Consider the following 14,321-nt stretch of genomic DNA (forward strand, 5'->3'; position numbering starts at 1 on the left):
GTGATTAAAAACATTATTTTAGGATTCAAATTAACGTGCCCTCACTAGCATGACAAGTAGGACGGGAAAGCAGCATCAACTGGAGTACCAATCTCATATTTAACAAGTGCAAAACAAACCACTGATATCACGGCAGTTACAGTCTTACCATATGCTTAAACTACAGCAGTCCAAGTGAAAGACATAGTACATGGAGCTTTGAAAAGACTTCTGCATATCACTAAATGTCTTTTAACTTTTTCCACCTTATCTTTTTGCCCTTTGCCCACCTCAGCCCAACTGGATAGATAAAGCAATACTCAACAATCCGTTCCTTCTCAGACTATGTAAAAAAGAAATAATCGTTGTGACATCTTTTTCTCTGTTGTAGTACTTACAAGAAAACTCCTGGGAAAGGTTTAAAGAGAAGGATTTTTGGGCAGTCTGTTTTGCTTTTATTGTTCTAAATTTAGTTAGTAAGTTTGTTTTTCTTTCCCAAAACAAGCCTAAAATATTAGAGGACATAAACAAATCACCTTGTAAATACAGAGAATTTTGCAACATTAAGTTTTCAAAAGTTAGGCCCATTAGGTTTCTCCTGAGTAACTGCAGAATTCTTGCTGATTCTTCCTGGTTACGCAGCTGGAAACTCCTCTTCTCTGCAAACCATGATCCCATTTGTCCCCTCTCCACCTCAGCTCAAGACATGCTTTATATGTCAAATGGTTTAATTGGTTAACAGTTGTATGAATGCAAGAGCAATCATGCCTAACTCCATTTAGCTGAGATTTCTCTGCTGCTTCTCACTCTGCTCAAGACAGAAGAATTTTGGGTAACGCTTTCCCCTACTGCGCTCCATTACACAAGCTGGTTTAACCAACTGCCTCAGAACGGGTGATAACTTTTGGGTTATACTCAGAAAGCACAATTACTGTGCGGCCTCTTCACTTGATTTATGAAGTTCACTTTTCAAAGTGCAAACCTTTAAATGTAAATACATCCTGACACTTTCTTAAAGTAGATACTGCAGTCAAATTTAATTATAGACTGTAATTAAAAAGTTTAAAACCTTTTATTAACATTGGAATTAACTGCAAGGGACAGAAAGTCATATTTCACAACCAGATTTTGAAAGTGGAACAGATACATAACTGAGTAGGAAAAACAAGAGGCCAACTTCATAGACACAAACGTTTTCTGATCATGCGCTCACATTGAAAGCCCAATTTTAAACCATATTCTATTAAAAGATCTGGGAATCATGCTCGTGTTTAATGGAAGCACTTCACCATGCTGGATACCAATGCGAAACAGAAGATCCTAGAACATTTCCAGCTACCTCCTTATATCTAATAAGAAGTGACATTCTCAAACTCATTTTTAACTTCCTTTAAAAAATAAAAAAGTCACGTGTGATCAAAAACAAAGTCGCAGACAGAAAACAAGTAAGAAAGGACAAAGACGGTCAGTCAAACGGAAGTCTTATTGATTGACAGGATCATCTTAGGTGATCCAAAGTAAGAAAATAAAGTAATCCATCTAACGCAAGCTTGAATTCAAGCCAATGAGATAATCTAGACTGTTCTATGTTCAGCTTCTGGATTAACAGATTACCTCTATTCCACGTGTTGCTAGTGCAAAACTCTGTGGAAGGAAGAGATAGAGAGTCTGAGGCCTTATACAAGTAGACACACATTGTCCCGTGTGGCTAAAGCAATGAAGCGACACATCAAGAAACTATCTTATTGCATATTTCAGTTTTGAATACTGCTCAAGCAGAATTTACTTCTACTTTTTGCTTTCTTGTCTAAAATTGGAGCAAGGAGTTATTAGAATGTTCCCTTTCGTTTGCTGAAGAATTCTGATCCTACTAAATGAATTCAAAGAATCATCAACTTTGCTTCAAGTACAATTTCTACCACTTATGATTCTCAATGTATACCTTGACAGAAAATGTATCTCTTGACAGGCTGTCTCCTGATGTTTAAACTACTGTATTTGTAATCTTCATATATGCAAATACTGAATTTGTCTATATAGGGGAATATATACAATCCAATTCTTTCTGCTTACTGTAGAACAATAGAGTTATTAGTACCCTGGGTATAGAATTAATCACCTGAGTTTTTTGTTTATCTAGTAATACTGTTCTGTATCTGCTATTAGCAACACAATTGTCAGAGTCTACTAAAATAGATTCACTTACAACACTTATTTTGAGATGGAGCTGTTTTGGACACAGTGTAGTACTGTACTATTGTATTTGATGTTTTGTTGTTTTTTTTTAATTATTATTTTTATTTTAAAATTATATAATACGATCTAGTGCTCCAAAATAAGCAACACTCCTTATCAAAATGAGAAAAGTTACTTTAAAACATTAAATTAGTAACATAACTTTACAGTATTATATCTGAGGCTGGGCTAAATATAATGAGGTACTCTAATGGCCTTACTAGGTCAGGTTAAGGATGTGAAGGAACACAAGCAAAAGAAGATAATTCACATTATCTACTGTAATTGCCAGAAGGATTCCTCCAGAAATAGATACACACAATGAGACCAAGAATTAATTTCTATATTGTCCCTGGTGGGCAGGGCTGCTACCTCTACCATCATTCACGTCACATCTTTGTGGAATTTGTTTGCTTAAAGGAAACCATGTGATTAAAAGATCCATCACAATTCATAAATAAATAAATAAATAAAATTAAAGAAGATGTGAATCATAAACAGTAATATATGGCTCAGATTGGGAAAACTTTGAGCTAGAGCTGTAATGCCAAATTGCACCTTGACTGCAAGAAATGTTGAAGTCAGAAATGCCAAAGCTCAACTGAAAGCCAACACAGATGATTTCTCAGATTATACTGGCAGTGAACAGGCACCTTCAAGAAGAACAGTCGGGCCAGGAAGGAAGCTACAGGGCAGTCAGCCTCATCTCAGTCTCTGTCTAGCCTGTAAATAACCAGCACGGATTTAGCAAGGACAGATCGTGCCTGACTGCTTTCTATGGTGAGGTTAGTGATGCAGAGGACAAGAGAATGCCTCACGTGCTGTATATCTTCCTTTTGGGTGAAGCCTTTAACAGAATACCCCCCCAGTCTTCTTATTACCAAACCAATCAGCTGCAGCTCGTAAGTGGATGACAGACTTGGTAAAAAACTGACTAGATTTTGGGACACAAAGATGTCATCAGTGGTGCAAAGTCCAGCACCAGTAAATATCAGCAGCTAGGGGTAGACTTTCAGAGTTCAATATGAGGAGAGCACTGTTTAATGTCTGTGTTTATGAGGAGCTATGAGATATGGTTTAGTGGCTTCTGGTAGCAATGATATTGGGAGGACAGCTGGACTAGGTGATCTTGTAGGTCTTTTCCAAACCTGTGATTCTCTGATTTACAGCCTGGGTTGCAAGTTCTCCTGCAATACCAAATGGAGTTAAGTGCACAACACAGTTGAAGGCAGTGCTGCTGTTCAGAGGGACAGGCCACAGAAAACAGTGGATGAAACCTCTGAACATTCAACATAAACTGTTTCTCAAAGATGAACTAATTCCCCCAACTTCTTTTTTCTGCTTTCACACTAAGATGATATTTGCTTAAACTGCAATACTGAACAGATGTACAAAGAGGAACTTCAAATAAACAGTGTGCAGACACAAATAACAAACAGCTGCAAATACAGTGCATTTTTAAACAGCAGCTTAAATCCACTGAGCAATAGAACCTTCCCCTAAACATTTATTGTTACATCACTATTCCTTTCTAAAGCTCAAACTTACTGTAGTTCTTCAAATGCCCTACATTTTCTTGCCCAGTTACAAAAAAGAAACAGATACAAGCAGTATAATTTACCAGTAGTCTCTGAGATTACATCTGATCTCTTACAAGACCAAATTTCATATGAAGGACGCTTATGGGATGAAGACAAAATAGCTGTGAAAAGCGATGCTTTACAGAACATATTACAAAGCCTGAGCAATTGTCCAAAATTTCAATTCCTTACAACTGTTTTTCTGGACAGGATATAATTCAGCTGCATAAAGAGAAGAAAAAAAAAAATCAGATCCGTGTGTCCAAATCATTCAGCACTCTTCAACATCAAAAGAAGACTGCAATTTCTTTAAGCGGCAATTGATACAGAATGGAAAGTGCCTGACCAAAGTGGGGGGGTGGGGGAGGGAGGAGGGGAAAGCAGCATTTTTAGGGTAAGGCAAAAATGTCCCTATTTCAGAGGAGAGAATAAAATAAAGTATTTGAATATTATTGACTTTTTTTCTGTGGGATTAACATAATGGAATTGCCGATTTGAAATATTCCCAATCTTTCTTCCCAACGTGTTTAGCATCCTCTTTTCCAGTCCCTCCTTCAGTCCTTATGGTTCGTCTGCTTTACCTTCTTAATTCCAAGCAGCATTTGATTCACAAACCCTTTTGGTAAACCATGGTCACTCTGATCATCTCTTCCCTGACTGTGCACTTTTCACTTTTTCCTGAATGTCATCATTGACAAAACCATTTTGCCTGCTGTATTCAAAATGTTCAAGCTTCGTAAGGTTTATCCAAATGATGTGCCATGGTTTGCTATGTTAGCAGTCTGCAGTATATAGCTCAGAAACAAACCTACATGCAAGTAGAGAAATGCCTCCAACACTTTCTTCCAATTTCTTTTACCCCATACCCTCTGTCCACTTGGCCTCTGATTATGCAAACAGCCTGTTGTGCACCCTGATGAGTATTTTAGCCTCAATCTCACCCTCCTTTCTCATACACAATGTAGGTCCAGAGTCACTGTGCCAGCTACATCCCTGATGGCTCCCTGGTGCACAGACGGCAGTACTGTAGAGGACAGCAAATAACAATCTGCAGATAACAGAGGGATAATTCTGTGAACTTGCTGGAACATTTCATTCTCAAATAAGCATCAGGGCATGGAATATTTCCAGCACATGAAAAGGAGTTATTGGAGTATAGAGCTCTCAGTGCAAGTTTATGGAACGCATCTACAAACCTTAGCCACTGTCACTTGCTCACCATCAAGAAAAAGAAAATGTTAAGCAAAGTGGATCTAGCTAGTAACGATTTTAGATATACAGAAGCACTTAAGGAACAGGGATGATCCCCATTTACAAAAAGACAGGAATTCTTTAGGGATTTAGTTCTATTTTAAATCTAAATTGAAGTAAATGTAGGCAGGCCCTGGGCAATTCCCTCCCTCTGGATCATGAAGTCACTGACAGGGGAACTTCTGTGTTCCCTCCTCATCTCTCTCTAGAAGACCCCACTCCTCATGGGGATGCTGTTCAACTGCCAGACCCCATACAAGGAGAAGTGTCACACTATCTGAACTAGGGGAGTGGAACAGTCCCTTGAGCAGCAACCTAGACCAGATCTAGTCAGTTCTAATGGGAAACAACACATAGCGTCTTACATTTCTATAAGCATAAGGCACATCTAGAGAAAAATATATGGAATACTCAGTGACACCTGCAGGAACACAAAGATAAATACATAAGGAAGAAAAATGAAGAATAAACACATCAGTGACAAGTAATAAACAAATGAAGTGCTATGCAGCAAGATGGAAGCCTTTGGGGTGTTGGACTCTATGATCTCTGTAGGTCCCTTCCAACCCCTACGATTCTGTGATTTGTATGAAATAAAGACCAACTCATATTGTTCCATACAAGGATAATGTGGTTACTTTAGTCCCTGGAAAACACATTTAAGGGTGAACCTTGAAAAGCCAAGAGAAAAATTAAGAAGAGAGCAAGCCAATGTTAACATGTTGAGATTATTAAAGTAAAACAATTTCAAATAGAAAAAAGGGTATCAGTAAAATAATGCAAAATTAAAAGAAACAGTGACTGGCCAGAGCAAACCAACATTAATTGGACAATTCAATAAAGGAAAATACCCAATAAAGTAAAAGAAGCACTTAGGAACATTTATTTAAACTAAGTTGGCCTTTGGTCTCTATTTCTAACTCATAATCTTCTCAAGAATTCTTTAAGAAGCTGTAGTAGGCCAAGTGCCAACTGAAGACACAGGAGCAATGCTACCCAACGTCCAAACTTTAAAAATAACGTAAAGGAACATATAAAACTTTTGAAATAAATTTTACTCACACAAGCATGAAACACAGAAGAGGAAACACAGTGTATATTGTCACAAAGCAGGGCACCACTACTCAATACTTGTACACTCACAGTGTTCAAGGAAAGACTGGATGTTGTGTTGAGGGACATGGTTTAGTGGGAGCTATTAGTAATAGGAGAACAGTATGATCTTTTAGGTCTTTTTCCAACCTTGGTGATTCTATGATTCTATGATTCTATGTGTACCTATTTAACACAACAACTGAACTCAGTTTAGAAAAATGAATCTTGATTGTGAAAGGGAAATCTGTGACAAGAATAAAAATTTAAAATAAAGCCTTATTCTTCCTTCAGTGTAGCACTGTAAAGAAATACCTTCTTATTGAAACAATGAAAGTCACACACACACATCCCAAAACGTTTATTTTCCCCAAGAAACTTAAAATCACAGATAAGCAATAAGCGAACCATAATAGATACATAACTCCATTTTAGTTGCTCTGCATGTACCGTCAGATTAGATTTGTAATTGAAGTGTTGAATCACAAGACAGACGTTACCATATTAAAAGTCTACATTTTACAGAAGATGAGGACGTTTCATTGTAAGTGATCAGAAATACAAACTGGAATACACAAAACACTACCCAGAGCATATTCCTTCAAATGATGTGAAATGAGGTTAGCTACCACAAGCAGATTTCAGTATTAGAAGCCAAGTTATGCACCAGTGACAAACATATGAACTTACACTGGAAAAAATGTTCAGCAAAGTATTCAGGGAAAAAAACACACATGAAAATACAGGTGCAACTGCAGGTGGATAAGGAATGTGTATCTGCTTGAAGAACTATTTCAGCATTATTGAACATAATATTTTCAAGACATCACAAAAATGATTATATAATGTCTTTTCCTGAAGCATACGTAATATTATACTGCAGCATGGAGCAAAACCCTGAAAATAAACAAGGTGAGGGGTTATTTTAATAGAATAGAAAGAAAGGTTTAAACAAAGAGGTGTCAGTCTCTCCAAGAAGAATGGATCCAGCACTAACTGCAGACACTGCTCCTCAGCCTGCAGCTGCAGTTCTTAGAATAGCAGCGAGCAAGGTTTCATCACACCCTGAAGTCAAACAGTTCCAAGATCATTCTTACAATCAGCAAAGCTTTAAAGCAATCATTCTTTCTACAGCTATACAAGACAGATACTTATTTCCTCAGGCCCATATGTCACCAGATTTCTAACTCATCCTCATGATCTAGAATGTCTGTTTCTAACTATAGGATGACCAGGAATATCAGGCACGTTCTTTCCAAGCTTTCAGTGCTGATTAAGAGCTATGATAGACAATATCCCAAATCCAAAGCACTGCTTCATCATCGGTTAGCTGCAAGAAGAAATACACAATCAGCTTCTAGAGTATTTTCTACTTTACTCCTGTCTGACAGTGTCAACAGGAAAAGTGGAAGTGCAGAACATCCTACAAGATATGTAGCAATGCAGACTTCCTGCTTGAGTCCAGTTGCTTGTATTGCTGGAGACAGACTAAAACACACCACCTTATAAAGCACCAGCACAAGTGCTGAGTAGAGTTAATTCTTAGGATTGCAAACATTTATGGAAAAATAGAAATAAATGATTTTAAGATGGCAGTGTTTATGGAATAATAGCACTGTGACACAGACTTAGACGAAACAGAATTCAGATCACCCCGTTCCTCCCAGAAACATGGGATTAAAGCAAGAAGGACACAGGAACAGGCATCCAGATAAATCACACTGTAAAAAGAATAGAACTGCATTCAAGCAGCTTGTTCTCCACTAAGTCAGAGATTCCAAATTCATGAGCACTCTTAGAGAAAATGCATTTAGTTCATCTTCTGACCCAAAGCTCTATCAGCAATACTGAACTAAATACTTTTGACACCAGTGATACCAAAAACAGGTACCTGCCAACTTTTACTAGGCTGCCTCACTTGAATAATTTCTCCCACCTGTGAAACAAAAATCAGGTTTTGATACTTCATAGTTCCATACACTAAAAATTCTTCCAGTCCCATCAAGATGCTGCATGTGTATGATCCATGCTTCTCGATGAAAGATGAGACTTCAATAGGAAGTGAGCAAGCAGAGGAGGCTTTCTCTTCTGCTGGCACCTGGTCTCCTGACCACCAGAATTCACAGAACTGTAAGATAACCATGTTATCAGTGCCCCTTAAACTAACATATTACTGACCACTATGGTTAAATTCCATATTCTGCTGTAGGAAGTCCCCGCATTTTCAGAAAGTCCCCCTTGAATAAAACTAGTCAAAAAAATCATCAGGCATTTAAAATGTTCATGGTATGTCAATTGATTAAATCCACAGATAAAGTTGGTCCACAGTGTTTTCCCTGCAAAATATCCCCTTCAACAAACCAATCAACACCAAAGTCTTCAGAAATCTACCTCCCATCTCCAAGGTTTTTATGGCTATTTCTGCTTTTGAATAAGAATAAAGGGCTTGACAGATATTTCCAAACTCCAGGAGGATACAAATTGACATATATCCAAAATAAATGACAGTAATAAAGGAATGCCCAGGCTGAACATACCCACCACCTACACTTACTCACATTAGAAGTAAATGCATAAAAAAGGCTCATAAATAAAATCATAATTACACAGTCATCATTCTAAGGTGAAACTGTAGAACTTATGTAAACAAGGTTAGAATGTTCCTGTCAAAACACTCTAATATGTTTACATAATGAAATAATGCCTCATTTCTCCAATTCTGAAATCAAAAAGACTATTTATGGAACAATAATTTTAAAGACAGAACAAGCAATTAAGTCCAAGATCATGATGTCTTGCACTTCCTGAAGTTTCTCTCTCATGTAACTGGAAGTGCCAATTACAATTGATTTTTCTATTATTTCAGCCTTGATGCTTTCAGCCAAGTGACAGTAAAAAGTGTTAATGGGACTTCGAAATATTAATTCTCGAGTGTTACCAATAACTTACAAGCTACACCACCGGTTTCTCATTTCTAATAATAGCTATTCTCCTGATGTTAGTACAAATGAAAACATGCTTTGTCATCTTTGTAAGGGTGGAGATAAAGGAACAAACACATTTAAACCAGAGTTAATTCCCTGAGAGCACTACCAACGTTGAAGCTCTTCCAGCTATCTAACCAGACAAGCTGTTACTATTTTTACTGAACTAAGGAAATTTACACTTCTCCTTTATCACAGTGCTTTGGGGAATTGTACAGACTGACATTTTAGAACTGTTGCACAACTCTGCATTCAACCTAAAGAAGAACAGTCCTGAGAATTTAAACATTATCTTCTACTAATAGTTAACAAAACATTTAAAAACTTATATTAGGAACACACATCACCCATTCTTTTTATAATGTTACCTTTCCCAGCTTTACTATTCCTGAACTAAATTTAACTGAGGCTCCACAGAACTCAGTTATCAAAGTAGCTTTCATAACAACAATTAGGGACCCAAAGCAGAGCAGTGACAGGGAAGATTTCATTTACAGAATAATAATAAGGAGGAAGGCAGGATTTTTACCTCCCAAAGGCAAACTGACCCTCCAGATAGATCTTGTGTCACAAACCACAGGCACTCCAACACAAAAGTTTCACAGAAAGACAGAAAACTAATTTAATTCTGTGTCCTGGTTAATTGCTTGCACACTGCAAATTGTCCCTACTGGCAAATCACAGTTCAGCTACACAGAGCATCAGAGCAGCCTTCCACAGCTACTTATCAAAGAACAACAACAAAATAACAATGTTATAGTATAGTTCACTGTGTCCTACCTCTGTCAGGGCCAAAGAAACATATACATTACAATGTGCTACTGTTTCAATCAGGCTAATTCATTATTATTCCAAAGCAAGTTAAAACAAGCTGCTGGGTCAATGTTTACTGTTACAAGTCAGGCCACTTTGCTGCCTCCCTTGAAAACATCTCTCAGGGCTTAGCAGCTATCAAAGTTTAACACAAATTCACTCTGCAACTTCTACTTATAAAATACAGTTTCACCGGACGGAAACATACTACTTGTTGCTAGTGAGTTATCTGCAGCAACAAGAAATAACCACCATCTCAGAGTTTATTTTGAATGGTTCATTTTCAGTTTTAGACAAGAAAAAAAACACTAAGTTTTCCTACTCGGTCAAATTTCTGAAGCTCCTCAACTGTCAATAGACAGTGACCACAACACAGTCCTCGCTTGCTAAGAATTAAATGCTGACAAACTCAGAAGGATGCAATTGCCAGTTTAATAAGTAGTTGGAGATGGAACATAATCCTCATTTTTCTAAAGCTTGTGCTTCCAGAGGCAATACTGACGGCCACTTGGTTGCAAGTTGCCACTTTTAATTTTAATACACTTTGTAAACTAAGTATCATTGAAAGCCAATTTAATGTTTTCCCTGTTTGAATTTAAGGTAACATTAACCAGCGTTGCTGAACACCAGCTGCCTCGCTGTGGCGATGGCAGTACAGTTGTCACTGCCCAGAAGTCAAGATTAGTGAAGACAGCTGTGAAGACACAAGAGCTGGATGAGGGCAACTTGCGTCCATCACAGCTTCATCAGAGAAGAAAACCAGTACTGAAGCTGGAAGTCACATGGAAACAAGACACAGCAGGTCTTGAAAAGCAAACAAGACATCTGATGAACAAGCAAAAGGAAACAAGTGAAAAGTCACAAGGGTCAACACTCTGGCCAACTGGAGAAGCAGCCACTGCAGAAGCACTCTAAATGCCACAGAAAGAACGTATTCAATATGACTGCAGAACTGAGTTCCAGTGGCCAAGATGAAAAACAGAGAAGTGGTCTTCAGGTAGGTAAACAAATACATTTGTCTAGCACCCAGCAGCGAGATCTCTGATGCAACTAAAATAGGATGTACATAAGGAGAAAAAAAAAAATTGCAAACAAAAAATAAAACCCTGCACTTTTTCTGGACAGGAACTGCGATCTTCCCCTGAAATTACTGATTATATCCTAATTGTATCAGAACTGGACTGAACCTGCTGGAGTTTGCATATGTGGAAACAGTCCAAGGATGTAGGAAACTGATTCTGAGAAACTACGTTACATAAAAGTACACGTAGAACCAGATTCTGACTCTTCTTCAGGCTCAGCAATGCAGACAATATTTTTCCTAAATATTTACTTTATGAAACTAGTAGTAACTGCAGGATTTTTTTTCCAAGTTTCTAGTGACTCAAAACAAGAAACAATCCTGGTCATTTTAGGCAGCAAACTATACAAGTCCACAAACATCCAACAAATGAGGTTTTCTGATATTCTACTGTGTATTGCTTTTAAATAACTAGATACTTTGAGAGAAAACAATAAAAATCAAAAAGACTTAATGGTTGTGTTCCTCCTCCCTAAAATTAGTCACATAGTCTCTAGATTTTAGGAGGCATTGCATTAAGATATTCAGACAGATTTATCTGGCCTCAACTCACACAGTCCTCACAATTGTGCTACCTGTAAGCCCACCATTTACTCCACCTAATTTTTCCACTGATAAAGTGATTAAAAAGAAAGAGATTTAAGAGTTTACAGAATACTGTATGTGCATCAGTAGGCTTGAAACAATCTGCACCTCCCTGCGAAGTGTGAAACAGTTTGCAGGCATGTACACAGTTTTCACAAGATGATTTTGCTTCCAAGCCACAATTGGAACAGCCAAAAAAAGCATGATGAGAAGGACTCCTTCCAGTTCATATGTCAGAAGGTTTTTCTTGTTCATTTTTAAATTGCCAACATTACTGTTGCCATTGCACAGCTGCCTGGTTGTTTAAAGAACTCCTCCCCACAACTGTTTTTCTGGCCAATCAAAGCCAAATTCTGGCCTGCGACTTTGCTGGACACCCCAAAATTTTAGAACTTTGTCTTCTTGGCAGATACCAAACCTGGAATGCTTCATCTCAAAGCATCACGTTTACAGTGAGTTTATATACGGAAGCTAGAAGGACACCAGAATCCAGTTCTTCACATAGGTATCAAGGCTATTTACCACTGGTTATTACATGCATAAGCTCAAGGCTTTATCTCCAAAAGCCAATGGGTGAAATATCATCCATGCTGCTATACCAGTGCCATTTGACAAGGTGTACACAGCCATTACCAAGCAGAATGAACAGATGAATGAGGCAATGACCCAGAACATTCTATGCTACCCTTAAAATAATCTAAATTAGCACTGCTAATGGATGACTCCTATCAACACTTCAAGCAGATCATTAATGCTGACCACTCAATAAACATCCTGTGTGCAAAAATGAGTCCTGTATTTTTCACATGTTTAACTCACTTGGCAAATTTTATCGTCCTGGGGAAACTGAGAGCTCAGCACAATGTAGAATAACCAGTCTAATGCTCTGAAACTTTGATGCAAATTGAAGGTGTCAGGATACCTTTTTTAGTTGTCATCAAGGAAAGCAAAGCTGAATTTCTCAGGTGTCAGAATGCAAGTCTTCATCCCTTAAGACTCTTAGGGCTTAAGAGAATTCAACTTTGGACAGATAACCTTCACTGCTGGATATAATGATAAACCTAAAACACGTAATGCAGGCAATGTAATCACCATGTCTGAGAAGTGTCTGTATGCCAGGCGCCTTATTGACACATTAAAAATAGAAAATCAATCAGCCTGTGTAGACAAAGCTAAGTACAAGGGAAAGTCCCATCTACCACAGCTGACACCACACAAGCTTTCCCCAGACCATTTTCTGACAGTCGGCCTCTCTCAATCCACACAGACCTTCAGACACACAATTGGACTCATTCTCTCAGGTCTGTCCCACTGCTTCAGGACTGACACCCTTCAGAGAGACACAACTCACTTCTACAAATGCCTACACCCAGCAGAGGCAAAACTGCTTTGCTTCAGCCCTTTAAGAGGAAAGAAAACACTAAGCAAAGCCACTGACGAGGGGTAGGACAGAAGGGCTTTACAGCGCTTTGCCCCATGCTCCCTCGGCCGGGGGCTGAAGCAGGAGCCGGTAGCCGGGCACACCCTCCATTGCGAGGCCTAGGCAGGCCTACTGCCCAGGTATCTCGCAGAACCACCGCGGAGGAGCGGCCCCGCGGCCTCGTACCGGGAGGGCCCGGCCCACCCCGGCCCGGCCCGGCTGGCCTCTCGATGTCGCCGCGCGGGGCGAGCACGGAGGGCCGGGGGCACTTCAAGAGCGCTGCCCCTCCCGCCCTGCCGGCCCCGGGCTAAGGAAGGGCGCAAGCTGGGGAGGAGCAGGGCGATAACCGGAGCCCGGCGCTGCCCCTTGCACGGCTGCGAGGCGGGCTGCCCGCTACCGAAGCAGCTGGGAGGCCCCGGTTGAGGGCAGACCCTCCTCCCGTGGGGCCTCGGCCCAAGTCCGCTCTCACGGCCAAGCGGAGCGCCGCTCCCACCCCTCCGCAGCACTCCGGCCTCAGCAGGGCTCTTACCTCTGCTAACATTATTACCCCGCTGCGGCGTCTCCGCGGCTCTAGCCCCGCAGCATGGTGAAGCCCGGCGGCCGCGCGGAAACCTCCCCCTACTCGGCAGAGAGGGGAGGGGAGGCGAAGCGAGCTCCGCCGGCCCCCGGCCGCCTCCTTTAGCGGCCGCCCGCCGCCCCCAGCCCCGCAGCCGCCCTGGCAGCTCGGTCCGGAGAGGCCGCCATCTTGGGAGAGCTACGTGCGCCGCCGCCGCTCCCCGCCCGCCCATTGGGGCCGCGGGCCCCGGGGCCGCCTCTACCGGGGCCGGATCCATCCTCTCCCCGCCCAACCGCGGCCAGGCCCTTCGCTACGCCTGGTGCTGCGCTGCCTACCTGGGCCGGGGCGGGCATGACCGCCTTCAGACTTTTACCAAGGTCCGGCCCTGATGAATCCGGGTCGGGAGGGCTCGGGTGCCAGAGCAAGGCCTTGGTTAGAGCGGCCTGCACTACTGTGCATCCCGAAGGGAGAAACTGAGGGCCGCAGAACTTGGGGCGTTGTTTTTCAAGGCAGCTTTTGGCTTCGTCTCTGCCGAGACTCGGAGCTTTTCTTTCTTGCTTTTTCTCTCCCTTTTTTTTTTTTTTCTTTTTTTTTTTTTTTCCTTCGAGCTCTGTACAACAGTTTTGCAAATGCTCATTTAAATGCTTTCTTACGTTTCTGACTAAGCATCATGTCTGATGTACCAGTAAGGTGTACAGCATTGTACATCTTTTCCTGCTTGAGCTATTTAGAAAGAGACATCTGT

At 40.5% G+C, this 14,321-nt stretch overlaps 1 protein-coding gene across 6 annotated transcripts in view; it reads right to left on the minus strand.

The window, feature by feature from the left end:
* The window catches only part of SNX13 (sorting nexin 13), a 62,109-nt gene extending 48,292 nt beyond the window's left edge, over window positions 1–13,817 (minus strand). For 3 of the 6 annotated variants that reach the window (XR_001553114.2, XM_015853809.2, XM_015853811.2), the window contains exon 1: window positions 13,550–13,790. Coding sequence is in view for 5 of the 6 variants with exons in the window: in XM_015853809.2 (XP_015709295.1) it covers window positions 13,550–13,561 (12 nt within the window). In the remaining variant the exon portion in view is untranslated. Of the gene's footprint in view, window positions 1–13,549 lie in introns of all 6 variants that reach the window. The other 3 variants (XM_015853806.2, XM_015853808.2, XM_015853807.1) reach the window with 2 other exon arrangements.
* Window positions 13,818–14,321: the final 504 nt, after the last annotated feature.

Source organism: Coturnix japonica, chromosome 2 (assembly GCF_001577835.2).
Source record: "Coturnix japonica isolate 7356 chromosome 2, Coturnix japonica 2.1, whole genome shotgun sequence".
Classification (NCBI taxonomy): Eukaryota; Metazoa; Chordata; class Aves; order Galliformes; family Phasianidae; genus Coturnix; species Coturnix japonica.